Source organism: Ovis aries, chromosome 2 (genome assembly GCF_016772045.2).
Source record: "Ovis aries strain OAR_USU_Benz2616 breed Rambouillet chromosome 2, ARS-UI_Ramb_v3.0, whole genome shotgun sequence".
In the NCBI taxonomy this organism is placed as follows: Eukaryota; Metazoa; Chordata; class Mammalia; order Artiodactyla; family Bovidae; genus Ovis; species Ovis aries.
In genome coordinates this window covers 239,813,581-239,840,567 of record NC_056055.1, presented here as the reverse complement: position 1 = coordinate 239,840,567, position 26,987 = coordinate 239,813,581, and the positions used below count along the sequence as shown (strand labels likewise).

Here is a 26,987-nt window from a genome sequence, read left to right as displayed (position 1 = left end):
CTCACTAAAACCCAGGGCACACAGACAACAGATGAGGAAACAAGTTCAGAGAGGTCCCGACACTGACCCTAGATCACATGAGTAGCAGCCAAGCCCAGGTCACAAAGCTGACACCGCGGACTCCCAGTCCAGTGCTCACACAGGGCCAGGCTGTGAAAGGCCTTAAATACCCTGGAGAGGGAACTCTGGGTCAACCCGGTGGACCAGGGAGGGCTACCAGAGGGCTTTGACAGACACGGCGAAAAAGTCCTGCCTACAAGCCCCTCGAGGAGGGAGGCGGGAGATGGTACTGCCCCCAGGCTCAGCACCCTGGGGTGCAGCATAGCTCTCCAACTGCCCAGCAAGCAAATCTAGGCTCCAGGGGCAGCTGGCCCTGCTTCTGGAAGATTCCAACAGATGGATGAGCCCTAGCCCCCATCTCAGCCTGCAGAGACCAGAAAGCTACATTGGGAGAGGAGAAGCGCCTGAGCCAAAGCCAGGCTGGGGATCAGCAGACCTAGGTTCCAATCGAGACCCTGCCACCACCTCACTAGGTGCTTTGAACAAGCCCTGGCCTTTCTCTGGCCTCAGTTTCCCCTTCCTCAGAGGCATAACAAGAGCCTTTCCAGTTTTGACGTCTGACCGGTGAGCCCTGCTGATAGACAAAGCCTGGGCTCTGCAACGCTCACCATCTCTGCCCACGCCAACAAACACGATGTCTGGGCCAGAGCAGTCTTCACACCGAGCAAGACTGCACGAGGCAGCCTGGGGCAGTGAGAAGAACCCTGGCTACCAACCAGGGTGCTGGCGTCTGTCCCAGCTCTAAACCTGAACTCCTCTGTGATCTCTGGCAAATCATGGTACTGCCCTGAACCCCGCTTCCTGCCTCTCTAGCAACAACACTGTGGCACAGGGTGGCCATGAGAAAAGGAGGTAAAAAAGGCAAATAAACTCCCAGGGAGCTGCGGTCATCACTGCCCAGCCTCATAGTCAGGCCCTAGTGGGAGCAGGACCCACCCTGGTCAGGCGGCAGGTCTGCGCCAGAGGTAGCTTCTCTCGGGGGCCCCAGCAGCCAGCTCCCTGGGAGACTGAGGCAGAGGGATCCGTCCTGGGCTCTAAGCAGGGCTGGGCCAGGGGAGGTGGTTTAGGTGTGGGCTGGGAGCTAGCGGGCTGGGAGGGAGACGCTGGAAAAACAAACAGGGCTGTCACACCCAGGTTCTGCCTCGAGTTTCAACTCAAATCAGGGAGGCGGGGCACCTGGTCCTGAGAACCCAGCAATCTGTTTCCTGACTCTGCCACCCATTTGCAGGCACTCGCCCCCTGCGCTGTGCCCCAGTCCCAGGCTGGAGAGGGCCTGCTGGCACCAGAGCACAGGGGCCCAGGAGACGGGGCCACATTCTGGGGCAGCCCCTCCAAAGCAGAGCTGGGTGCCCTGTCCCTGTCAGCATCAATTTTAGGCTGAGCCCGGCTGGCAGTAGTTTCTGGAGGTGCTGGGGGAGGCTGAAGAGAGGCCCTCTAGAGAGCCCACTGGGTTCATTTCTCATCCGCTATAAAACCCATAGAACGTCCTGCCAGGGTACCTGAACACAGATCTGGGGCGCTGGGGATGTGGCTGTGCCGTGCAGACCCAGGCTCCCTGGACCCTCAGTGCCGTATCCCTGAGGCAGGCTGCTGGGGTGAGGAGGCCAGAGGTCCCCCCTAAGAAGATGCCCGAGGACCTGTCTGGGGTCTGCCCTGAAAGTGTCCACACGCTTCTCCTGAAAACAGCCCAGATGGCTGACCATCAGCAAGGAGGGGGACACAGAGGGTGTGCAGGTGGGCCTCTCCCAGCCTCCTCCCCCTGTTCCACCGGGGACAGTGTGCCGCCCCAGGCCTCCAGGAGCCTGGAGACACACGGAGTGGATGGGAGAGCCAAGCATGCTCAGAGGAGGCTGCCCTTTAGAGGACACTGCAGAGACGAGGACAAGGCCGGCTGCAGGCCTCGGTCCTGGTGCCAGGAAGGCCTGGGGCTCCAGAAACAGCAAAGTGACTAGGGCCTCTCCTGGGGAAAAAGAGGGGCAGCAAAAAAGCCAGGAAGGTCACAGGAGGCAGGGCCTCCCCAGACCATCTCAATCTGACCCCTCCACTTCACAGATGCCAAGAAGGAAGCCCAGAGACAGGCAGGGACTTGGCCAAGGTCACACTGCAATGTGATAGCAGTGCCAGGCTCCACACCCAGGACTCAACATCCCAAAGCCAGTCCTCACTGGGAACACGGCACCACCCCTCACACGACTCCCACCTTTTTTCTTTAATTACCCTTTCCCAGTGCTCCGTTGTGATGCTTTGTCCACATTAACCACCTGATCCTCCTGAAAGTTCTCTACACAGGTACTGCCATCCTCCTTCTGCAAAGGAAACGAGGCAGAGAGAGGTGAAGCGACCTAATCCAGGGCCCCAGAGCTAGTCTCTTCTGACTCCTGAGCCACGGCTCAACCAGGCTGCCTTCATCTCTGAGCCCTGGCTTTCTGTCCCGTTGTGCCGGGAGCAGAAGCCTCAGTTCAAGGCCAGCTCTTTCATTCCTTAGGGGTGAGCCAGCCACCCACTCTAGACCTCTGGTTCTCTCCAGGAACCCTAGCAGCACCCACGTTCCCTTGTTCTGCATCTGCTCTGCTTGCGGGAGAACCAGGAGCTGTCTGGTACCCTGTGAAGAGGAATGGGACCCTTGCAGAGGCACCTCCAGTCCTGGGGTGGACCTGTGCACACTGCCTCGAAGGAGGGGCGTGGTGCAGCCCTCCAGCTGCCACCAGCACAGGAAGGGAGACTCACACCAAGCCCTGTGCGTTCGCCTCACCAATACCTGAGACAGGCACTGTTCCCATTTTTTGGGAGGAGAAACTGAGGCTCAGCACCTAAAGAACTTGCCCAGGCGGCACACAGCCAGCCAGCAAGACAACTGGCGTTTGATTCCAGGACTGCCGGATCCTGGAAGCCAAGCTGCTGGATAGGAAACGACATGTAACGGCTTCCTGCTGTCATTCTGGTCCTCAGGGCACAGGTAGTGCACATCCTCAGATGCGGCTGGCTGGAGGCCGGGAGTCCTTCGGTGAGGAGCCAGGCATGGAGGAGTAAGGGCCCAGGCAGACTGAGAGGCTGCCGAGCTGTCTACTTGCCACCGGCCCATCCCATAGAAGGCAGCGCACTGCGCCCAGGAAGGCGCAGAGAGAGGCTCCATAGCACCTGCCTCCTCCCGGACAGGGCCAATCAGATGACCCTTCACATGGGACGTAAGTGGGCATGCCTGGGGCAGCAAGAGCTAGGGAGCAGCCCCTGCGGGGTGGGCGACAGAAGGCCTGGAACTCCGGGTGGAGCCCTGGTTTTCTAACCAGCTCAGTGGCCCAGCTTCCCCAGGAGAAGGGGATGCTCACGATGACAGCCTCACTGAGGGCTCCTTAGCCTTCACAGCTACCCCGTGAGGGAGGCCCTGTCATATCCATTCCCAGATGTCGAACCTGAGGCCCGGAGAGGCCAGGTTACTTGCCCAAGGCCTCCTTGCTGGTGAGTGGCAGGGCCAAACAGGACTCCAGCCCAGGAGGCTGACTTGGGAGCTGACGGCGGCTTATCCTCCAGGGTGGCTCTCAGCCAGGTTCCTCATCTGAGCCACAGAGAAAGTGATCTGGATACTGTTTTCTCAATTCTCTGAAGGATGGACCTCACTGGAACTGTCTCTGCTGCTGCTAAGTCGCCTCAGTCGTGTCCGACTCTGTGTGACCCCATAGACGGCAGCCCACCAGGCTCCTCTGTCCCTGGGATTCTCCAGGCAAGAATACTAGAGTGGGTTGCCATTTCCTTCTTCAGGAACCATCTCAGAATGTTCCAAGGAGCAGGCTGGGGGCCTTGGAATGGAATAACTATTGTTGTTACCAGTGGAAAGGACAGAAAACTGTCCCTGAACACCAGGCCCCACACTGCCCCAACTAAGGGCCTTGGGTTTGCTCCCCTGTGGAGGAAAAGGACCAGGGAACTTCAGGGGCTCTTTCACTCTGGTTTCCTACACTTCAAAGTCACTTAGTTCCTCTGCTTTCTGGTGCATGTGACCCTGGCTAAGTAGTTAAGCTCTCCAGACTGCAGGGCCCTCCTTTACAAATGAGGACACCTCCAGCCACCTCACAGGGTCAGGTGAGACCCACAGAGTTGAAGAAGGCAGAGAGGGCCTTGGAGGGCAAGGCTTGGGCGCCAGGTAGAGGTGCCTCCTACTCTTTGGGCCGGACACCAGTCACTGCCACTAGAACACGTGTCACTCCATGACCTCGCCCTGAAGGCAGATACCAGGGCTCAGAGGCTGTCCCCAAGCTCCACCCTGGACCAACAGGGCACTCCCAAGGAAGGGCCTGCCCGGCTCCCTGATATCACCCCCCGGGGTGCTTTCACAATGAGCTGTGCCTCCTAGACAGGCAGGAGCCAGGGCACAGGAGTCACTTGGGCCACTGTGTGCCTGGCACTGCAGGCGGTAACACCAAGCAAAGTGGGGCCCACCTGGGCCGGTATCTTATCACACTAAATGCTTCCTGGGAAGGAGCCGGGTGGTGAGGCAGAGGCCCAGCCCGTGCTGGTCAGGCCTTTGCTTCCAGAATCGTAACCTCAGCCTAGGCTGTAATCTCCCCGGCCTGGGAGACCTCCCACAGCTCTCCTGCAGAAGAAGTTTCAGGAGACCTGGACACTGAGCTACAAGCTGACTACTCAGATCCAGGCCTTGTCTGTCTGAGAGGACAGGGGCAGGGGTGCTAGCTTGGCTTCTAAGGGGGAGGAAGTGAGCTCCATGGGGCAGAGCCCCATGGAGAGCCCCGGGAGCGACAGAGCCCCGGGTCTTCGGGTCCCAGACCAGGGCTGCGTCTCCTTCCCATCCGAGGCTCCTCTGCCCCCCACCCTCCTGCATCTCTGCACTCTTGAACCAGGGAAGGGTGGGGAACCAGACCACTGCCTGGAATTTCTAGCGCCCAGTGGCCTCAGCCAGGAACCAGGGGAGAGACTGAGCCTTGGAAATTTTCTAGAGCACCCTTCCTCCCTAGCAGGGAGTCCCCACAGATAGGAAGTGGACTGATGAGAGCCAAGCTCTGGTCCAGAGAGAGTGGAATCGGGTGGAGGGGGCGGTCCCCTGTAGCTCCAACAGCTCCCTCGGTTCGGGTCTGGCTCCATCACTTGCTGGCTCCGTGGCCTTCCCCAGGCCACAGTTTCCTCAGTGTGTCGGACAATGGGCTGAGTTAGCTTCTCAGAGGCCTCTTCTAACTCTGACAGCCTCTGATTTTACATAATAACCAGCACACATGCGTCACTCTCCATTTTGCTTTGTCTTTTCCCCATACTTGGTCTCATGTAAACATCATGGCATCCTTCTGAGGCAAGTATGGGTTCTCCTAAGTCAAAGACAGAAAAAAAAAAAAAAAAAAAAAGCTCAAGGCACTTACGCCCAAGAACATACTCAGATAGGGCACAACTGAGCCAGGGCTTGCACCCTGGGCTCCACACAGAAGAAAGTTGAGGGCAGTCGGGCCAGGCTAGGGTGGAAGGCCCAAGAGACCAGTTCAAGAGTTCACCTAGCCTGTCTCTCTCGGAACTGCTCCACTGAGGCGGATAAGGGGACTCTTAAAAGATCAGGTTTAATGACAAAAGTGAAGTCACAAAATATTATGAACAGCATGATTATTATTGTGAAACTATGTTTATTAAAAAGAACATCACACAACTGTAGGGAAAAGTCGGGCAGACTCACTGAACTGTGGAGAGTGATCGGTTCTAAGGGAGGGTGTGGGGGGGTGGCTCTGAGGAGCAGGGCGGGTAAGGAGAGGTGGAGTGAAAAGGATATGACCTGAATATTTTTCTTTAAATACTCATGTAGTGTTTGTTGGTTTGTTTTTGTTATTTTTCTTTTTACAAACAGCAACAACAAAAATCTGGGCGGAATTTTCTGAGCACCAGATCTAAGTCAAAACTCAGTATTAGGGGGACTTCCCTGGTGGTCCAAAGTGGGGGTGTGGGCTTGATCCACGGTTGGGGAACTAGACCCTGGATGCTGCATGGTGTAGCCAAAAAAATAAATAAACAAAAATTTGAAATAAATAAATGACTTAAAAAAAAAACTCAGTATTAAACATGTTGCTGTAATTGTTTTTCTCAATTTTCGCAAAGACCCTATGGTGTATAAGAATATTCATAGCAGCTTTATTCATAATTGTCAAAAAAAGGGAACCAACCCAAATGCCCATTAACAGGACAATGAATCAACTACGGCTTACGCACACAAGGCAATATCACACACAGCTACAGAAAGAACAAACCGCTGGGACAGGCAAAGATAAAGGGGAACCTCCAGGAAACACCGAGCAAAAGAAGCCAGACACAAAGAGTACCTGTGTCTGACTAGGTATATAGAGTCGAAGAACAGGCACTACCAAACTGGTGGCTCTCTCGGGGGCATGTGGGGGTGCAAACTGGGGAAGGCAGAGGGGACTTGGGGGTACACAGACGTCCTCTATCTCCGTCTGGGTGCAATATTGGTAAATGATCAGCAGCTGTATGTATGTTAAGATCAGTGTAACCTACTGTATGTACATACGTAGGTGCATGCATGCCCAGTCGCTCAATCGTGTCCGACTCTTTGCACCCCATGAGCTGTAGCCTGCCAGGCTCCTCTGTCCATGGGGATTCTCCAGGCAAGAATACTGGAGTGGGTTGCCATGCCCTGCTCCAGGGGATTTTCGCAACCCAGAGATCGAACCAGTGTCTCCTGCACCTCAGGCAGATTCTTGACCCCTGAGCCACCGGGGAAGTCCCATGGATGTATATTACTCCTCCATTAAATAAACAGAGGGGGAAAGGTTTTTTAAAAAATGCAGGTGAGAATTATTTCCAGAAAAAAAAAATGCTCACAGGTTACACAGGTCGTTAGCCCAAGGCTATACAGCTCAAAGGGAATAGAGCTGAGGTTCAGAACCAGGTCTGTTAGATTCTGAAGACCTTAAGCCACCAGGCCACACTGAACCCTGACTGCCCAAAGGATGCCCTGAATCTCCCCACAGGGTCCCTGTGTCTCTCTGCAGAAGCAGCCTTGCCCCTGGGTTCAAGATTGGCTTGCTCGATATTAACCACCAGTTACCGTGGTTCAGTCACCTGCTCACACCAAGTGGGTGGAGCCTGGCTCCCCGGAAGGCTCAGCACGCTGAGGGCTGCAGTTTAACCCGCAAGGCCAAAAGGGAGCAGAGGCCAGGCCCACAGCTAAAGACTTGAGCCTACTGGGAGCTGGGATGGCTGGAGTGCTCTGCGCAGGGAGAGGAAGGCTTGTGCACACCCACCCACCTGCCATAATAGACCCTGGGCCACAAAGATGGAATTTCAAATGTGGAAGCACAGCTAAGCGGCAGAGGTGGGCTTGGGATTAGCTCAAACCCCTGGCCCAGTGCCCCAGCCATCTGACTTTGCTGCCTCACATTCTCCCATTAGGACCCCGTTCTCAGTGCTAAGTCGCTTCAGTCATGTCCAACTCTGCAACTCTATGGAATATAGCCCACCAGGCTCCTCTGTCCATGGGATTTCCCAGGCAAGAACACTGGAGTGGGTTGCCATTTCCTTCTCCAGGGGATCTTCCCAACCCAGGGATTGAACCTGCACCTCCTATGTCTCCTGCACTGACAGGTGGGTTCTTTCCCACTAGCGCCACCTAGGAAGCCCATTAGGACCCCAGCTCCTGCTGACTCAGAAAACCCGGACCCAGCAGGTTGATCTCACCTTCTTCCCCACCAGGGACCAGGGGCAGAGGAGCTTTGAGGAAGCTGGATTCCCGAGCCACCGCCCTATGCTTTACATTTCCAGCCTGCCCAGGCTCCCCCACCCCCTCCAAAGGGAGCCACCTCCTGCTGCTTGGCACCGATCCCCTCTCCTGCGACATCCTTTCTGCTCTCCCCCCAACTCCTACGCAGTCCTTGTCCCAAACCACTTCCTGCAGCTTCCCATCTGATCAGTTTCTTAGGAAGGATAATTATCCGTGGAGGGAGGAGGTGGAACATTCCCAGAGCCAAGAACATGGGGGAAAACTTCACCGAGTTCATTCTCCACCCACCAGGAGGGCCTTCGTCCTAAACATAGGCCTTTCAGCCACGGTCTGAATGGAGTCACGCCTCCCTCCCAAACCTCCCGTCCTCACTGCTCGGCCGCGGATCAGAGGCCTTTCCACGGGGGCCCAACTCCGGTCCAGGCCCCACCACCACTCCGTTCTAAGTGACAGCACCAGAACAGAGCCCGTCTGCCACCAGGGCCCACGCTGCATCGCGCCTCCTGCCGGCGTCCCTTCGGCCTGCCTTGTATTTAAGCTGTTTGCATGTCTATCTCCCACACAGAACTGTCAGCTGCCTCCTGCACAGCCCTGCAGATGCGTACACAGTAGGTGCTCAGAGGCGAGTCTAGGAGAAGGTGGGGCGCCGGGGGCAGCGGGATCATCCCTTGGAACCCAGCAGGAGCGAAGGCCCCCTCCCACCACCGCGGAAGAGTTCCAGACCGGGACTTGAGACCCGAACTAACCCAGCTCTGCCACCGCCCCCTGCGGCCTGTGGGCAAGCCATTTCCTCCCTGGCCTTCTGCTTCCTCCTCTGTGACACAGGGGGCTGGGCCAGACACGGATGAGCCCTCGCTGCTGGGTGCTCCCCACAGCACCGTCACCGAACCTCCCAACGCCGCCCATCAGTCACCACACAGCTGGGCGAGCAGGAGCCAGGATTCGAGTCCAGGCCTCTTAATCCCCACTGCCCTTATCTTTTTCCATTACACCTCCTGAACTCCTGACTCTGTCTCTAGGATCCTTCTCAACAATCGAGTCTAATTCTCTGATTCCGGTCCAGCCCTTTCTGGGCCTGATAACTCCCCAGGCCACGTGTGCCCAGGGTTTAGCCGGGAACAGGCATGTCAGGGTCCTGGGGCTCAGCAGTGCCACGCCTCCCACATGACAGGTCTGGTGACATCCTGCCTGAGGCGGGGTGGGGTGCAGGGCTGAGCCGGGAGTCCAGCAGAGGCTGGCACCTCACTTGGCCCCTCCCCGCTGCATGTGCTCTCACCCCCCTCCCACTCCCGCTCCACTCCTCTCTGAACAGGGCTCTCCTTCCTGCTCCCGGCCTGGCCAGAGGTGACTGTTCCCAAGCTCTGCTCCTATTCTCGCAGACCTGGCAGAATGGCCCTGGGCCAGTGTCCTGCTTTGCTCGGCTCGCTGTGGCCAGCCCAGAGCCCAGGCCAGCTCTGGGAGCCATCTCTGACCCCTAGAGTGCTCACCCCATCCCTTCCCTCCCCGGGCCAGACCAGTGGTCTGTGTGTCCCGGCCCAGCTCAGCGGCAGTGCACCCAGAACCCGATCTGATGCCTAATCCCAGGCCCACAGGCCGAGCAGCGTTGGGCTCCCACCTTCCTCTCTGTCCTCACACCACCCCCTCCCTCTTACTCCACCCCAGGTTCCTCAAACATGCTCTCTTCAGGGGCCCTGATCTTTGAAAGATAGGCTCCTTCTTGTCATGTGCTCCGCTCAAAAGCCAGCTCCCTAGAGAGGGCTTCGCTGACCATCCAAAGCAGCACGTCTTTCTCCTATCTATTTCCTTCAGGCCATTTATCGCCGCCTGACGTTTTGTCCACTGTTCAACACCGCGCGCTGGCCTGCGAACCCCCTGACGTCAGGAGCCCCCTCAGTTTGCTCCTGGCTGTGACCTCAGCACCCAGAATCGTGTGGGCCTGGGTGGAGGGTGGTGAGGGGGGCTACATGCTAGACTAGGTGGCCAGGAAGGCCTATCTGAAGAGGTGACATCTGATTTAGAGCCTGAATGAGGCAGCCAGCCTGTGGCTGTCTCCAAGCAGTCTCCCAGGTGGGGGAAAGCAAGAGCCGCGGCCCCATGGAGGAAGAGGTCTGGTAAGGAAGGCTTGGTTGGTTTGAGGAACCCAAGAAGCTTGGTGTGAGTGAAGCAGGGTAAAGAGTAGCAGGGAGTGAAGGAGAGAGGGGTAGATGGGCCACACCTCTCCTGGATTTTATCCCAAGTTCATCAGGAAGCAATTGAAAGATTTTAAACACAGGAACTGGAGGAGGAAATGGCAACCCACTCCAGTATTCTTGCCTGGCAAAATCCCATGGACAGAGGAGCCTGGTGGGCTACAGTCCATGGACTCGCAAAGAGTCAGACACTTGTCAGCAAACACGGGAACACCATGTTGCTGGTTACATTTCTAAATGAACTGCACCGGCTGCTCTGTGGAGGGCTGATCACAGGCGGAGGGGAGTGGGCCAGGAGACTGCTGGAGTCACCGGGTTAGAGACACTCGTCGTGGCTTAGACAGAGGTGGAAACGCAAGGCAGGGGCTCCATTTGACCCGTGGAGCCGTCTGTCCTCCCATCCAGAGAGGCCTGTGAGTCAGCAGCCCCCTGGCTGGAGGTCTAGATGCTCGCAATTCAGCCCAGTTCACCTACCCAATCTTATTTCTCAGCGACCCCCAGCCCAGACTTTCCCCCCAGCTGACCAGGCCTCCTCTCAGCTGCCCACCCATGCCCGCAGCACGTGCTACAACCCTCACCTGACCTGCCACCCCACCACCACCACGTGAGGGTCTGGTGCAGACAGCGGCACAAAGACCCCTGCTCATTCCAGCCTCCTTTCTCCCCTCCCGGAAGTCTTTCTGGGCTTCAGGCAGTGGCACAGCTATTATAGGAGCTTCCCTCGTAGCTCAATTGGTAAAGAATCTGCCTGCAATGCAGGAGACCTGGGTTCGATCCCTGGGTCAGGAAGATTCCCTGGAGAAGGAACGGCAACCCACTCCAGTATTCTTGCCTGGGAAATCACATGGACAGAGGAGCCTGGCAGGATACAGCCTATGAGGTTGCAAGAGTTGGACTCAACTTAGTGACTCAACCACCACCAGCACGGCAGCTATCAGGGAGCACGTCATTATTCCCTCTTTTCACTTTCCCAAGGCAGCTGTAAGTTGGATAGAGGCAGACACCAGACTCGCACCCTTCAGGGTTATGGGGACACTCAGACCATGACAGGCTGTGTGGAGCCCTCAGCACAAGGCCAGGCACCCTGAGGTCTCACTCAAGGGCAGCTCCTCCCTGACCGCCTGTGTCCGAGGACACCCATCCCAGGTTCTCGTTCAGTTTCTCAGTTGTGTCCAACTCTTCGCGACCCCGTGGACTGCAGCACGCCAGGCTTCCCTGTCCATCATCAACTCCCACAGTTTACACAACTCATGTCCATTGAATTGGTGATGCCATCCAACCATCTCATCCTCTGTTGTCCCCTTCTCCTCCTGCCTTCAATCCTTCCCAGCACTGGGGTCTTTTCAAATGAGTCAGCTCTTTGCATCACGTGGCCAAAGTATTGGAGTCTCAGTGTCAACATCAGTCCTTCCAATGAACATTCAGGACTGATTTCCTTTAGGGTGGACTGATTCCCAACCGACGATCAAACTCAGACACTTCAGCTCATGGTCTCATTCTATGCTCATCCCAGTCACGACGACAGTCAGCCCTACCCCAACATCCTCCAGCCCCCTTACCTAAAATCATCCTCCACTGCTAGACTTCACCCTCTCCTCCTCTTTTAAAACAATTGCTTTTCTTTTTTTTTTCGGTCACACTTTGTAGCTTGTGGGATCTTAGTTCCCTGCCAGGAATTGAATCCACACCCTCAGCCGTGAGAGCGTGGAGTCCTAGCCACTGGACCACCAGGAAATTCCCTCCTCTTCCTTTAATGCTACAGGATGGTGGTAACTCCCATTTCTGAGCGCTTATGATGTGCTCAGGGCTTTACAGACATTATCCCACTTGCTTGTGGAGACTGAGGCTCAGACAAGGTGATGCAGTTATGAAGTGGCAGAATCCTCTGCCCTTAACACTGGCACAGATCACCTGGCACCTCATCAGAGCTGAGTCTATTTTAAAAATCATCGTCTGTTCTGCAAAATTTAGTGCTTTTATAGTTACATATCAAATTGTCATACAAAATCTCGCTTTGCTCATTAAATGCTTCACATGATAAGTCTTGCTCCTCCAGCGAGGTGGGGAAAGGACTGTTATGTAGGAGATACAGCCCGGTACTTGGAATGGGAAGCCCCGGGTCTGGCTTCAGCTGTGCCGCAGTCAGGCTATGTGATCCTAGGCAAGCCACCCAAGCGCTCTGGGCCTCAGTGTTCTCGTTTGTATAAAGGAGAATGACAGTATCTCTCCAAAAGGTTTTCTGATGCATGCTCAAAAGCGCTCCACCCACTTCACTGAAATAATAAATTTTATTTATCCGCAGCCACCTCACCCCTGCATTTAGCGCAGCCCTGGATGCCCAGCAGGGATCAGGAAGTCTTGCTGAGTGATTTTTCAGTTGCTGGAGATTCAGGAGTCACAGAAAATAAGCCACTATTTCTCCTCCTCCTGATCATTATGTTCAGAATGTGTCAAACTCTGTCACACATCTGACAAGGGCACGCTCCCTGAATCCTCCCGACACCTCTGCCAGGTGTTACCCCATGTTTGCACGCGTGCATGCTAAGTTGTGTCTGACTCTTGGTGACCCCATGGACAGTAGCCTGCCGGGCTCCTCTGTCCATGGGATTCTCCAGGCAAGAATACTGGAGTGGGTTGCCATTTTCTTCTCCAGGGCGTCTTCCTGACCCAGGGATCGAACCAGCATCTCTTACATCTCCTGCACTGACGGGCAGGTTCTTTACCCACTCATGCCGCCTGGGAAGATCCCCATGTCAGGGATCATCAGATTGAGACCCAAACAGGGAAAGCGACTTGCCCGAGTCACTACAGATTTGAGCTAAGACTTGAACCCAGGTCTGTCAAGTTGCAAAGCCTCTGTTTCTAACTACCATGTTTCCTGAGGAAACTGCTCTGGGCCACATTCTGCAATCCGAAAGCCCTGCCCCAAGTCAAAGCTTTGGGCTGTGCCCAGTAAGCCCTGTTTCACTCAAGCGTCTCATCTAAATCCTACCTGTTCTTCAAGGCCTAGTTCACCAGTCATCTCTGTGAAGCCTCCTTGGTCCTCCAAGGTAGGAAGGTCTTCCTTTTTTTATTTTTTTAACATTTATTTATTTAAGTTTGGTTGTACCGGGTCTGAGTTGCAGCTTGTGGGATCTAGAGTCCTGACCAGGGATTGAAACCAGGCCCCCTGCACTGGGAGCATGGGGTCCTGGCCACTGGACCACTGGGCAAGTCCCAGGAAGGTCTTTCTGCCTCCTCTCTACCCTCCAAGAATTCTATCTGCACCTCGACTCACACCCAGTTTCTACTGCCTGACTCTTCTCCATCTACACTGAATTCCTCAGACGAGTCCTTAAGCTCCTTGAGAGAAGCAGTTCTTGTGCGTCTTTATTAGCTCCACCAGTCAGGCAGGCCCAGAGGGTGTGGTAGGGTGCCGACTCCCCTCCTGCACTGAGCTGTACTCAGAGCCTTGGGCTGGGCTCAGTGGGGTGAGCTCAAGCGTCTCATCTAAATCCTACCTGTAGGATGCCCTGCCTCCATGCTGGCATCCTGCCTACATGGTATGACATCCAGATTCCTGTGGGCCCTGGCCCCAGGAGATAAGATCTCATCCCCTGGACTGATGGCAAAGATCCAATAAAAAGCAGAGCTCTCAGGCTCTTTGCTGGTTTGTAAAGGAGTCAAAGGCCTGAAGAATCGGATGGGTGAGAACAGAAGCTCCTAGGTTACAAGGCTTGCACTTGGTTCTCCTGCAAGGACCTGTTTGGACAAAACCAAATGGCTTCCTGGCCAGGAACAGCTCTTCTGACAGAAAGTCCAGCAGGAAGCGCCCTTCCTTAGGCTTTTAGGGCCCACTAGAGAGCTACCAGGTGTCCCCAGTGGCTCAGCAGTAAAGAATCCGCCTGCCAGCGCAGGAGCTCTAGGAAACATGGGTTTGATCCCTGGGTCGGGAAGATCTCCTGGAGTAGGAGATGGCAGCCAACCCACTCTGGTATTCTTGCTTTGAGAATCCCAGGGACAGAGGAGCCTGGCAGGGTTGCAAAGAGTCAGACACAACTGAAGTGACTAAGCATGCATGCAGAGAGCTGCCACTGCTCAGATACTAACATCCAGGCCAAAGGCCATGGCCCCTCCTCTTGGTCCACCTCTTACTGCCTAGAGACTCCTGGGTTAGTTAACAGAACAGGGAAAGCCCTCCCTCTGCCATTAATTCATGTGACACTGGGCACATCCTCTCTGCGCCTTAATGGGGAGATGAGAGGACTGGATCAAAACATTTCCAGTTCCCCTTTGGGTCCGGGGACCACAGGCTATGATTAGGTTCTTTCTACCTCTAATATCCTACAGGTAGAATAATATTCTCTATTTTCACTGCCAGAAGCAGGGTCAGAGCAGGAGGTGGCGGTCCTCAATCCAAGAAATAGCAGAGGCCAATCAAGACTGCCTAGTATTATGCCTTCAAAGCTTATCCCCTTCAGAAGCAAGGACACGTTTCTACTGCCTCCAAGGTAGCTGTTTCACCTAACAGAGTCTCAGAGGACGGTCTGGGCCTTGGCCACTTAGAACAGAAAAACGGCAGAAGGCCTGAGTGACCTCCCAGGGTATGAGAAGCGCTCACCCTGGAAATCCAGCAGATCAGGGGGCAGAATGAACCTTAGTACCTTGCCAGCCTACACTGGGCAAGGGGGCCTCTCTTGTCTGCTTTGATCCCCAATCCAAAAAAGCTTTTCTCTACTTTACAGAGTCATTTTCCCTCTCTTCTCCCAGGACACAGCTTGCTTATTCTAACGGGGTTCATTCCCCGTGCCTACAAAGAGTTCTGCAGTTCCCCGGGCAAATCCCACTGAGGACAGAATTAACTACCACTTCTGGTGGCTCAGATGGTAAGGAATCTGCCTGCAATGCAGAGTTCGATCCCTGGGTCAGGAAGATCCACTGGAGAAGGAAATGGTTACCTACTCCAGTATTCTTGCCTGGAGAATTCCATGGACAGAGAAGCCTGGTGGGCTACATACAGTCCATGGAGTCACAAAGAATCAGATGCGACTGAGCAACTAACACACACTCATCCGAGGAAAGTCCTTTACCTGTCTTCAGATTCCCACAGGACAAAGGGTAAAAGCTCTTAATGATTCTGGCGGGGATGGGGGTGCGGGGAATTGATCCCGTTGCTATCTGTGGCTACTATGGGCTTTCTTCCTCAATAAAAAGACACAAATATTTGTAGACTATTTTGGGGGGTACCATGGGCCCCCAAACTCCATCAAGGACTCAGAAAGATTCTTAGAAACCTAGATTCTAGAAGAAAAGCAGGTCACCCAGTCCCTTCTCTCACCTAAGCCAGGATCCCTTCTAACAGCAAGCCTCCCACCACCATCAAGTGATGTTCCTCTTCTTCATCTGGCCCACTGCTCAAGATCACCTCCTCCAGGGAGCCTTCCCTCATCTCTTCTCCTCCTCTCTGAGCCCCTCAGCATCTCAGTCAGAGCCACACAAGTTCCCACCTGTACTTTCTTCCCAAGCAAGACAGCTGGCTCTCTGTGGACCTACTTATTTAATCCCATAACCCTGAACCAGAGTTGGAGATGACCATGATCATGAATATGAGAATTCTATGCTTTGAAACCAGGGTTCATGACAGCAGTGGACCCTTCCCCGAAACAATGGGGTTGCGGAAATCTCCCTCCAAGAGCCAGGCTGCCCAGGCCTCATAAGAGCAGGAGTTCCCCTGGGATGACTGCCTTTCCTATGGGAATGTCCCAGAGAGCCTTTCAGCAACTGAAACTGGCAGACAGGTAAACTAAGGCCCAGGGAAGCAAAATGACGTGCCACAGATCAATATTCATAGAAAGAGGTCCCTGATTCATAGACCCGGTCCCTGATTCCAAGCCTAGAGCTCTTTTCCGTCCACAAGTGGCTTTATAAAAACTAAATCTGGGGGCTTCCCTGGTGGCTCAGTGGTAAAGAATCCGCCTGCCAATGCAGGAGACACGGGTTTGATCCCTGGTCTGGGAAGATCCCACGTCCCAAGGAGCAACTAAGCCCATGAGCCTAGTCTCTAGAGCCCAGGAACCACAACTTCTGAGCCCACATGATGCAACCACTGGAGTCCGCCTGCTCTAGAGCCTGCGCTCTGTCCAAGAGCCACGGCAATCAGAAGCCTGTGCACTGCAGCCGAGAGTAGCCCCCAAAAGCCTGCACAGCAATGGAGACCCAGCATAGCCAAAAATAAACACCACATTTTAAAAATACACTTTTTAAAAAAAGCTAAATTTGTCCTCACACTCCCACACTCATACATGCGCGAGAGTTTCTGAAAAGGTGCACAAGAAAGTTAACAGGGGTAACCTGGGGAGTGTAACAGTGGAGGTGGTCAGAGAAGTTACCCCTCTCTACTGCTGGATTTTATTTCTGTTTGTTTTGTTTTACCATGAATGTGTTTTATGTATTCAAATTATAGAAATAAATCTGCCACCGAAAGGAGATTCTGGCCCCAGCCCACCTCCGACACACAAATAGAAACAGAGAGAAGCCTTAAGTCCTCCTGTCCGGGTAACTATAAATTAGCGAGACTGCCTTTTCGCGTAGTCTATGACCACTGGTCTCATTAATTCACAGTCGCGGTGCGGTTGATGACTTGAGGAATCTTACCGGGAAAAGCTAAATTCAATTAGGGCTCTTGGCGGCTCCCTGAGGAAGCTCTGGTATCTTGCTTTTACTTACACAAATTGAGGGCAAACCAAATGGATCCAGACTCTCCCAGCGAGACCCCTCCCAGCTCTGAGAGAATGTCCTTGCAGACCCTCCATTAGCGCGAAGCAGAGGGAGATGGGAGAGGCGGGGGCTGGCTGGCGCCCAACATCCCTCTGTGTCAGGCAGGTCTCCTGGCTGCCTCAAACCCTTCCCACGGACACTATCTCTGCATGGAAGTCAGTCATACACTCACTCGTCCCCTCAGATCTTTTGGAGCCCTTCTTCCATGCCAGGCACAGAGGAGAAAGCAAACAAAGGCTCTGCCCTCAAAGGGCTGACATTCTGGTAGGAATCACGTACTAAGAATAGCTCTCTGTCCTGCCTGCTTCCCTAATTCCTCTCCATCTTCAAGACTGGCTCAAGTTCCCCCTCCTCTGAGAAGCCTTCTCTAACCATCTGTGCCCTCGGGCACTGCCTCTTCCCTCTGAACTTTGCCTCTGCCAGGAGTCTGCCCAGCCCTCAGCACAGAGAGACCATTTTCTCCAAACAGACTGGAAGCTCCTGGTGAGCCGGGCCTGGGTCTCTCACTCTTCCTGGTTCCCCGATGGGCCGCCAAGCTCAGAGCCTGCTGGTGGGTTTCGGCTCATTTCCCTCTACGACCTCAGCTGGAACAGATGAATTAATTAGCTGCCCTCAGTCCTGCCTGGCCAGCCCAAAGCCAGAGCCTCTGTGAGTTTGTCTGGCACACAGAAGTGCTATGTAAATGTTAACTGCTTCTTATTTTGGTGAACTTATAGACTCTGCTGGTACACGTCTGTGATGTCACCTCTTTGCCTTCCGTGACCTAGTCTCAAATAGGCCCAGCACTGTGGAAGGGCCAGTCTGGGCTTAGGGGGCAAGTGTCCCCTCAAGGGACTGGGAAGGGGACTAGGGAAGGAATAGGACTTCTTCTGAATCTTGCTCAGAGCTGCTTAAGGACGCTATCTTTTCAGGAAAGCGCTTGCCTGGGTAATCTGGGGAAACTCCAGGCTCTCATCAAGTCAGTGTCAGAACTCAGGGGTCAACGTCTGACCTAACAGACCCCCAAACTGGCCTCATGTGTTGATAGAACTTTAAGGGGGAAGGAAATGAAGTCAGCATGATCTCAGGGAAGGGGGTGGGGGCAGCCCACTGATCCGAGCCCAACTCAAAACCTAGTTCAGTTAAAATTAGATTAGCCTATAAGATTAAAAATACCCACATGTAATCACGGGCTGCCTTAAAGTACCAGTTGATGCTTGCCGGCATCTAAAGAGATGGTCGGGCCTAGCACGGTGTGTGCAGACAACCTTGGGGAGACGTGTCTGACTCAGACATTTGCAGGGGGAGTGAGCGCTGCAGAAGGAGGCCCACACAGGCGATGGATGACTCAGGGATAACCCAGGTCCTGGGTTTGCTGAGTGAGCCTTCTCTCCCCACCACGGAAGGAAAGGGGGGTGGGGCGGGGGGGAGACAGGAGGATAGAGGGAGAGAGGCAGGCCTGCCAGCCAGCTGCACACAGGCTGGCGTTCCCGAAGAGAGCCCAGGTCCCTCCTGTGTTTCTGAATGCCACCACCTCTGAGAAGGCCTATTTGCTTCACAGCAAGGCTTTTCGGGGGAGGGGGGCGCACAGTTTTACTACCCCCCCCCAACCCAAGAAATGATCCACAGAGAGCAGCCAAGACTTGAAATGCCTTCATTCTCCCTATTTTAAAATGATCATGGGAAAAAGAAAGCTTTTGAACTGAAAGGGAATCAGGGCGTGATGATGAAAAGAACACAAGCTCCAAAGTCACACAGATCTGAGCTTCAACCCCAGTGCTTTCCAGCCGGGCAATATCTGACACAGCGTCTCAAACAGGAGCTTGATATGTGACAGCTCACATAATTAACAAGTATTTAATATAAATACTGCGAATGAGCAAAGAGGGCTCAGAGAAGCGGTGCCCTGCCTAAAAGGTCACACAAGCGGCAAAAAGCTAGAATCAGATCCCAGGTCTCTTGACTTTCCCTCTTCTGCCCCATCCTGCATGTTTTCTGCTGTAATTCACTCCTCTGCCTCTCCTTTCTCCTCCCAGAGGGCCTGCAACACATCAAGGGAAAGGGAAAGCTCTCCATTTCAAAAGCTTGCTGCTCCACAGACTAGGAGAAGGACAGACCCCAAGGCTGAGTCAGCCTTCACACGCTCACACTCTTTCTTCATGCAAATACTAGGCGTGTGGTGAGGGGTCAAGGACTTGGAGTTGAGGTGGCCTGGGCTCCAGAGCAACCCAAACCACCAGGCTTCTTTCGCCCGTCCTTCCTCCAAGAGGAAACTGTCCCTCCTGTCAACCGTTCAGGTCACCAACAGGGATGTGTCTGGTCATTTACTCTAGCTAAAGCCTCTTGGGACCTCCGGTCTCCCGTCACAATGACCTGACCGGGCAGGAAAGAGGACAGGGTCTTGGGTTATAAGTCCGGGGTCTGAGTCCTTACTTGTTAAGTGAACTGCTTGAGGTTTCCTTCGATGTCAAATGACATCTGCTACATTAGATGTCATTAGTGGTACACCAGTACTACTTGCGAGGGACTTCCCTGGTGATCCAGTGGCCAGGACTCCGTGCTCCCAAGGCAAGGGGTCTGGGTTCGATCCCTGGTCAGGGCACTAGATCTCACATGTCCCAAGTAAGAATTTCCATTCCACAACAAAAACTGAAGCTCCCTGTGTGCTGCAACTAAGACCCAGTGCAGCCAAATAAATAAATAAATATTAACGAAAACAAAAGCACCACCTGCTATTCTAGCCCACGGTTCCATTGAGAAGATTAGAATTAAACAGTGTATATGCAAGTGCTTTGGAAACAAGTTACAATACTAACGAGAATTAGTACTAAACTCCACTTGCCTTAAAGGGCTAAAGACAATTGTGCCACCTGCTCTCAACACAGAGGCTGCCTCTCAGGGGACCCTGCTGGGCCCCAAGGGTAACCCAAAGCAGCCCAGCACCCTTCCCACCCAGAGGCTGGAGATGGTAATCACAAGGTTAGCCACCCCTGCTGGCAAAAGGAAACGACCCTCTAATTGGTCCTCCCCCGTCCAAGCAGGGAAGAAGCAAGCTGGGTCAGACCACTGAGAGAGCAAAGAGGTGGCAGGCAGGGTCGCTAGCAGAGGGCAAGGGATAGGCCCAGCCCGGCTGCGGGATTCAGGTGCACACATGCAGGCTCACGGGGACAGAGGATGCCGGCACAGAACCCCGATGGCTCTCTTGGTGGAGGGAGAGAGCTCCTGCCATCAACAAGTGCCAGCCCCTAAGGCGTGCATGCTCAGTCACTAAGTCATGTCCGACTCTTTGCAATCCCATGAACTGTAGCCCGCCAGGCTCCTCTGTCCTTGGGATTTCCCAGGAAAGAATACCGGAGTAGGTTGCCATTTCCTTCTCCAGGAGATCTTCCTGACCCAAGGATCGAACTCGCATCTCCTGCATTAGCAGGCAGATTCTTTACCATTGAGCCACCGGGGAAGCTGCCAACTCCGACAGGGAGTACTAAAATCCCTGCTAGCAGGTGCGGTGAGCTGGGCAGCTACTCCCTGCAGAGGCCAGGCATCTGCTGAGGGGAACGTGAGGGCGGGAGATGCAGCTGTACCCTGAGAGGAGGCTGTGCCATGACTCAAGCAGAGAATGGCAGCTCCACATCACAGCGGATAACCCCCCTGAGCTGTTTCCTCATCTGTGAAACAGAGATAGCCTTTATCTCATCCAATTTTAGCAAGAATTAAACGAGATTACTTCTGCCTGACACTACTCTGCAGATACTCAATAAATGGTAATTCTTTTTAAAACACACAGCCCCCCAACAGAAGAGATGTCACAGGACAGGCTAGGCCGGATGCCAAAGCTGTGGATAAACAATAAGGGATACGGCTTTGGGGGAGAAATGAAAGCAATGGCTGTGGGCTGGAGTGGCCTGGGAAGACCGCCCAAAGGGGAGGAACCTGAACAGGCCCTGAAAAGCCGCCACAGTGCTGGACTCCGTGCTGGGTATCCCACGTTCGGCCCCTATGTCGATGCTGGAAGAAAGAGACGGCATCCTCACCCTCCTGATGAGGCAAGTCAGGTTCAGAGACACCAGGTGCCTGGTCACGCAGGTACCAGAGGCAGAGCCCCGACTTTGTGACCTTGTCTGTCCTTCCCACCAGAACTGGAGGGGGAGCGGCCACAAGGGGCAGGACAGAGAGGACAGAGAGGAGCGGGGCGTCTCATGGGGGCTCAGCTGAGTGAAGCCCAGGCCACGTGACCAGCAGAGGCCCTCCAAGTGCCCTGGCGTCCCGGGACCCAGGGCTCCTGCCTGAACCTCCCTCCCAGGCCTGTCCCGCGGGTATTCTGCTGTTTCTTCCCAAAGAGAAAAAGGTCACCTTTTCCTTTCTGGAGAGTTCCACCTGGGCTTCTAGGGACAGTTTCAAGGTGACCTTCAAGTTGTTCCTCTCTCCTGAGAAGTGAGAGAAGCGAGTTCTAGTCTTACACAGGAAACCAGCCTTTGGGTCTGATATCCACACATGTGAACTGGGCAATAACGACCCCCATCTCCCCTCCTCACAGACCCGTTCTGAGGAGGACACGTCAGGATCCACCTTGCAAGACCAAAACCAAGAAAAGCTATAAGATGTGAAGGGACAAAGGAAGGCTTTTTTTTTTTTTTTTTTTTTTTTGTCTGTGGTCAGGAGACGAGTTGAATACCTGCTTCACGGGCTGCCAGGAGCTGGACGTGGGTAAACAGCTGTACGGGGTGCCAGTAGAGAGCTGGGTTACAGCGAGGCGCTCCCTTGAAACACACACAGGACTGGAAGCCAGGTAAACATAGAGACAAAGCGGGATTCATGCAGGGTTCAAACCCCAGTGAGGGGTGGGGTGGGATGCTGCGTGGTCCTACCCAGGGCTTGGAGTCATTCTCACAGTTCTCCCAGGGGGCTCACCCCCCACTCACATCACTAGGCCCTCCCCATGAGTAAAAGGCAAGAATCCCTGACTGTCGGGCTTCCCGTGTGGCTCAGCTGGTAAAGAATCCGCCTGCAACGCGGGAGACCTGGGTTCGATCCCTGGGTAGGGAAGATCCCCTGGAGAAGGAGACTGTCAGAGAGAGAGAAAAGGCCTGAGAAGGGAAGAGGCTTGCCCCATGTCACCCACTGAGTCACTCAGAAAGAACCCAGAAGCATCTCCTCTAGAACTTCAGCTCTAGGGCCTTCCCCAGGAGGTTCAGGGGTTAAGACTCTGTGCTTCCACTGCAGGGGGCACTGGTTCAATTCCTGGTCGGGAACTAAGATTCCACATGCCATCCATGCCTGTGCGGCCAAAATAATTTTTTTTAATAGCATCATTTTGTTATTATTTTAAAATTTATTTATTTATTTTAATTGGAGGCTAATTACTTTACAATACTGTAGTGGTTTTTGCCATACATTGACACGAATCAGCCATGGGTGTACAGGTGAAGAATTCTTTTTAATCTTCAGCTCTAACGCCATCCACTCTCGGCCAGTGTCTACCTGAGGCTCTGCTCCATGACCTGGACAAGAGTAAGAACTGCACACGGCACCTTCTGTTCTTAAAGGAGAGGTGATGTGCAAGGGAAGCAGCTGTCACAGATGACAGAATGAGGCCTCCAACAGGGCGCCTACCTACGCTGGAGCACTGAGAGAAGAGGCAAGACCCCAAGGTGAACTCCAAGGCTCGAGTGTAGTTGAGAGCGAGCATGGCCTCGGTCCCACAGCCCACCCCCCCGGAGTCAGCTGGCACCATGTCCCTTCCCCACAGGACCTGCTAAAGTGAAAAGAAGAATAAAGTCGGTGGGACTGACTTTCAGTCCTTCCTGAAACCTGAAGGAAGGGCTCTGGGCGGCAGCCTAGGCCGAGAGATCCGTGATCCTCCAGCCTCCGAGGAAGGCTCTAGGAGGCCGAGGTGGGGAGGCGTTTACCTGAGGCGGTTAAACTACCAACAGGGGTGGCTGCACCTCACTGAGCGCTTCCTGTGAGCACAAAGGCAGCTTCACGTGCGTTAATTTCTGTCCTCACCACGTCAGCAGCATCATAACTGGATGCTAGTATTTCCTCCTTTTATACTTGAGAAAACTGAGGGTCAGAGAGGGTAAGGGCCAGAGGGGTGCCAGCCTCAGTTCAACACTGCAAAGGGGCGGGGGGAGTTCCCTGGTGGCCGAGTGGTTAGGATTCCAGGCTCTGACTGCCGCAGCCTCGGTTCAGTCCCTGGGTGGGGAACTGAGATCCCTCAAGCTGTGTGGCCAAACAACAGACAGCCAACACAAGGGGGAAATGGGCTTTCACTTTCGGCCACCTGAACAGGGACCCTTAAGATCACCTTTCTATGCTCTTTCCCAGGATGGCCGGGTGCGAGGGCACCTCTGTTTCCAGAGGCAGAAAAACGTCCTGTCAAAGCAGAGACACAGTCTCTCGCAACTGCAAAGGCCCTCAGAGATCATATCTAGCATCCTCACTTTTACAATGGGAAAACTATGGCCCAAGGCTGAATGACTTGCCAGGGTTACCCAAGTCAGTGGAATGGCAGAAATGTCAGACCTGGAAGAAGCCACAAAGATCAACTGACAAGTGAGGAGGCGTCACTGGCCCAAGGTCACAAGGGAGACGGGACAAAAGGCCAAGTTTCCTAACTTCTAGGCTGACACCCATGTCATGGCACCACCTCTGCCAACTTCCCGGGGCCCCGGCACAGTTTTGGTGGGGACAAATCAGGCCAAACCTGGTCCCATTGGGACTGGAGTCAGGCCTGCACGGACCAACTCCTGGCTGTCCAGAGTAGGAGCTTAGTGGTCATGCTGTCGACCTACCAGAAATCACTGAGCCCCACGTGCGTGCACTAGTCCCCCCGACCCCCCCCCCATACCCTAACACAATGCCAGGTGCGGCTGGGAGGTGACGGGGTTGGAGAGAGGAGGAGGGCAATTTATAAATAGTGCCTGTGAGGCCTCTTCCTGGTCTCACACAGGCAAATGACACACCAGTCACTTCAGCTTCTTACAACAAATTAGGACACAGGGGCTTCAGGATTCAATGGATGGTCAAATTTAGAGATTCTTGCCGGTTTCACAGGTGGGCGAGACCTGCAGAAAAAAGCCCAGTTTGTTCAAGGTCATGTATTTGTCAGAATCAGTACACACGACTCCCCTTGCCCCGGCCTTGATTTTTTTTCCAGGCTGCCATCAGGGGATAGGTGCTGGTGGCCCAGCCCGATGTACAGGCCTGCCACTGTCACAGCACCGAAGCCCTGAATCAGGAAGCCAGCTCCTAGATCTGTCACGACAGAAGCACCCGAGCCCTCCTGCAGCATGTCCCGGAGCCTGCCTCATACCAGCCTGGCATCGCCCTCAGCTCCCGCGTGTCCTTGGGAGAGCTGCAAGGCTTCCTGCCAAAAATCACAAACTCTCCAAACCCAAACCAGCAGAGTCCCAGGCCCTCGTGCCTTCCACAGCTGGCTGGGGGCTAAAAAGGCAAAGGCGGATGTCAAAGCCCCCCAGGACACCACTTCCAGGGACTTCTGGGTCGGGCAGGCTCTGGGGAGCTCCAGCAGCATCTGGAACACCTATCACCTGGAGCATCTCCAGCATCTATCACCCAGCAGAACAGAGTGCCCAGACCTAGCGGGGAGACAGCCTCTGGAGGGGAACCACTTTTCTATTTCCTTCTTCCAAAAAGAACATTTCAAAGTCTCTTCATATCAGAACATTCTGAGCTTCTCCACCCGTCCCTCTCCCACCTGGCTGAGTAGCAGGCAGGCCACCATGACTGGCCCGGCTGGACAGCACTTTGAGACGCAGCAGGGTGCAACCTGGAGGTGAGCTTGACCATCCTCCACTCCCCCTCCCCCACCTCAAACCAGACTTCAGGAATTCCCAAGGCCCCCTGTCCCATAAACTGTATAAAGAATGGCATTCCCGGGCAGGAAACTGACTCAGGGGCTCCTGACCAGCCTGGGCAGGCAGAGCTGATGGATAACACTCCAGGGATGAAGGAAGGAAGGTGAGAATACAGTGATGCCTCATCTTCCACCACACCTGTAAGTCTCCAGCACACACGTTGCCCACTCTACTCAAACTCCTTAGGCAAACCAAGTAGAAAGATCCTCCATCCTGAAACAGCTTTCCATGAAGCATGTAATTACACTGGTGGCTGGTGACAGAGCAGACTGTGTCACTTGCTGAAGACACGCCTGTCTCACACACACACAGCTGGGCACCTGGCTCCAGAGGAGGCCGACCAGGCCTGGGAGCCTCGCTGAAGGTACCTAGGACCAGAAGCATCCTCCAGTCCTGCTCTCTCCCGTGAGCAATACCCCGCTCCCATGTGAGGAGGCCGCAGAGCTCAAGTTTGAGAAGCATCAAGATGGCCGGATGGAGGCCGCCTACTATACAGAACCAGTCCAGACCCTCATTCCTAGGCAGCTTCAAGTGGTAAGGATGGGAACAGGCTCCTCAGCTAGGTGACAGCGGAAGCATCGGGGGCTAGGTGGACTTACCTATCTTCATGAGGCAGGCCAGTAGGATCCAAAGGGCGATTTCGAAGGGTGTGCGCACGTGTTGGTAGTCGATGCCCAGGACTGGAAAGGCCTTTCGAGCCTTTGGGCTGTGTTCAGCGAAGGAATGGTTAACTGGGCGGCTCTCGGGGGCGAGCTCCGGTGGGGCGGTGGTGACATCCCCAATTGAACGTTCTCGGGGAGGCTCTGAGCCTCTGATGGTGCTGGCGGTAGGGCTGGGCTGGAGGCCATGGCTTCTGAGAACCGGCAGCAGCCCCACCAAGGCTACCACCACAAGCAACGACGGAAAGATTCGAGGCGGAGGGAGGCCACTGGCGCCAGACCACAGAAGCATCCCGCTGCTTACCCACCCCCCCGACCCTTAGCAAAATAAGAGTAAGACCTGGGACATAGGTAGCAAGGGGTCAGCAGGAGGGGGCAGGAGAGACTGCGAGAATCTCTAGGCAAAGTTCATGTTTGAGAGATGTGTTTTTGTGGAAGCAGTCCTCTGGAGGTGGAAAGAAGGCTGGGTTCCCGATCTAGAACGCCAAACTGGGGAAGAGGGACCAGGACCCAGTTAGGACCATAAGAGGAGACCAAAAGGTTTGGAACTCCAGGCCTGGGAAAGGGGGTGGGGGAGGGGAGAGGCAGCACCCTAGGGACAGAGGAAGGAACAGGATGGGGCCGCAGGCAAGGAAAAGGGAAGGCGGGGACCCTCTGCTGAGAAGAGTGGCTGAGCTGCTGGGACTCTTGCTAAGGGAAGGAGTAGAGAGCCTGAGCTAGAAGAAGGGGATCGAAGGGGGTGGGACCCAGTCCAGGAAAAGAAGAAAGGGAGCTGAGAGCCCAGGCTGCGAGGAAGGAGTGAAACCAGAGAGCGGCCGGGAGCTTCCCCACCCAAAGAAGGACCGGGGTGCAGGCGCGCCGGGCTGAGATTCCGGGGAAATGGAGGGAGGCGGAAGGCGGAGGCAGGCGGCCTGGAGAAAGGGCGCCTTGGCGTGGGCTGGGGGCGGCTCGCGGTGGGCCAGCAGCGAAATGCCCCTCCTTGCGGCCCCGGCGCCGTGCTGCGCTGCACCCTGGCCCAGCTTCAGTTCCTCCGCGTCCAGCTCCACTTCCAGTTGCAGCCCCAGCCCTGGCACCGGCGGCGGCTGACTGCTGTCTACTGAGCTCGGTACTGCCACTTATAGGCACCAGCGAGCAGCCGGCGCTGCGGGCTAGAAGGACCTGTCAGTGCCCGCGCGATGCAGCGACCCCTGTCGCCGAGGAAAGGAAGGATCGCGTCGAAAGAGAAGGGAAGAGTCAGAGATGGCCAAAGTCCAGCATCTAGAGATTCTAATTTTAAAAAGGGTAAAATGCTGTGCTAATGACAAAGCGCTGTTCACATCCACCTTCGCAGTCTCATGGAGACTTCCCAGGAAACGTGAATGATGTTTTATTGCCTTAGACATTTAGTTACCATGCGACCTTGAGCAAATTACTTAACCTCTGTTCCACAGCTATCTCATCTGAAAAAGTGGAGATAACAGGAGTACCTATACCTGCTGTAGCAAAGTATGTTGTGTTAGTGGCTCCAGTCGCGCCCGACTCTTTACAACCCCATGGACTGCAGCCCACCAGACTCCTCTGTCCATGGGATTTTCCAGGCAAGGATACTGTAGTCGGTTGCCATTTCCTTCTCCAGGGGATCTTCCCAACCTAGGGATCGAGCCCTGGTCTCCCACACTACAGACAGGGTCTTTATCGCCTGAGCTACCAAGGAAGCCAGTAGTAAAGTATAAGTGACGGCTAAATGAGATAATCTATGCAAAGT

The 26,987-nt window shown here is 54.5% G+C and overlaps 1 protein-coding gene across 2 annotated transcripts in view; it reads right to left on the bottom strand.

Moving 5' to 3' along the window:
- SLC9A1 (solute carrier family 9 member A1) overlaps positions 1–26,334 on the bottom strand; it is a 52,551-nt gene extending 26,217 nt beyond the window's left edge. The window contains exon 1 of one of the 2 annotated variants that reach the window (XM_004005085.5): positions 25,184–26,334. In XM_004005085.5, the coding sequence (XP_004005134.2) occupies positions 25,184–25,535 (352 nt within the window). In that variant the 5' untranslated portion in view covers positions 25,536–26,334. Of the gene's footprint in view, positions 1–2,277; positions 2,367–25,183 lie in introns of those variants that run through there. The other variant, XM_027965457.2, reaches the window with a different exon arrangement.
- Between the last annotated feature and the right edge of the window lie 653 nt (positions 26,335–26,987).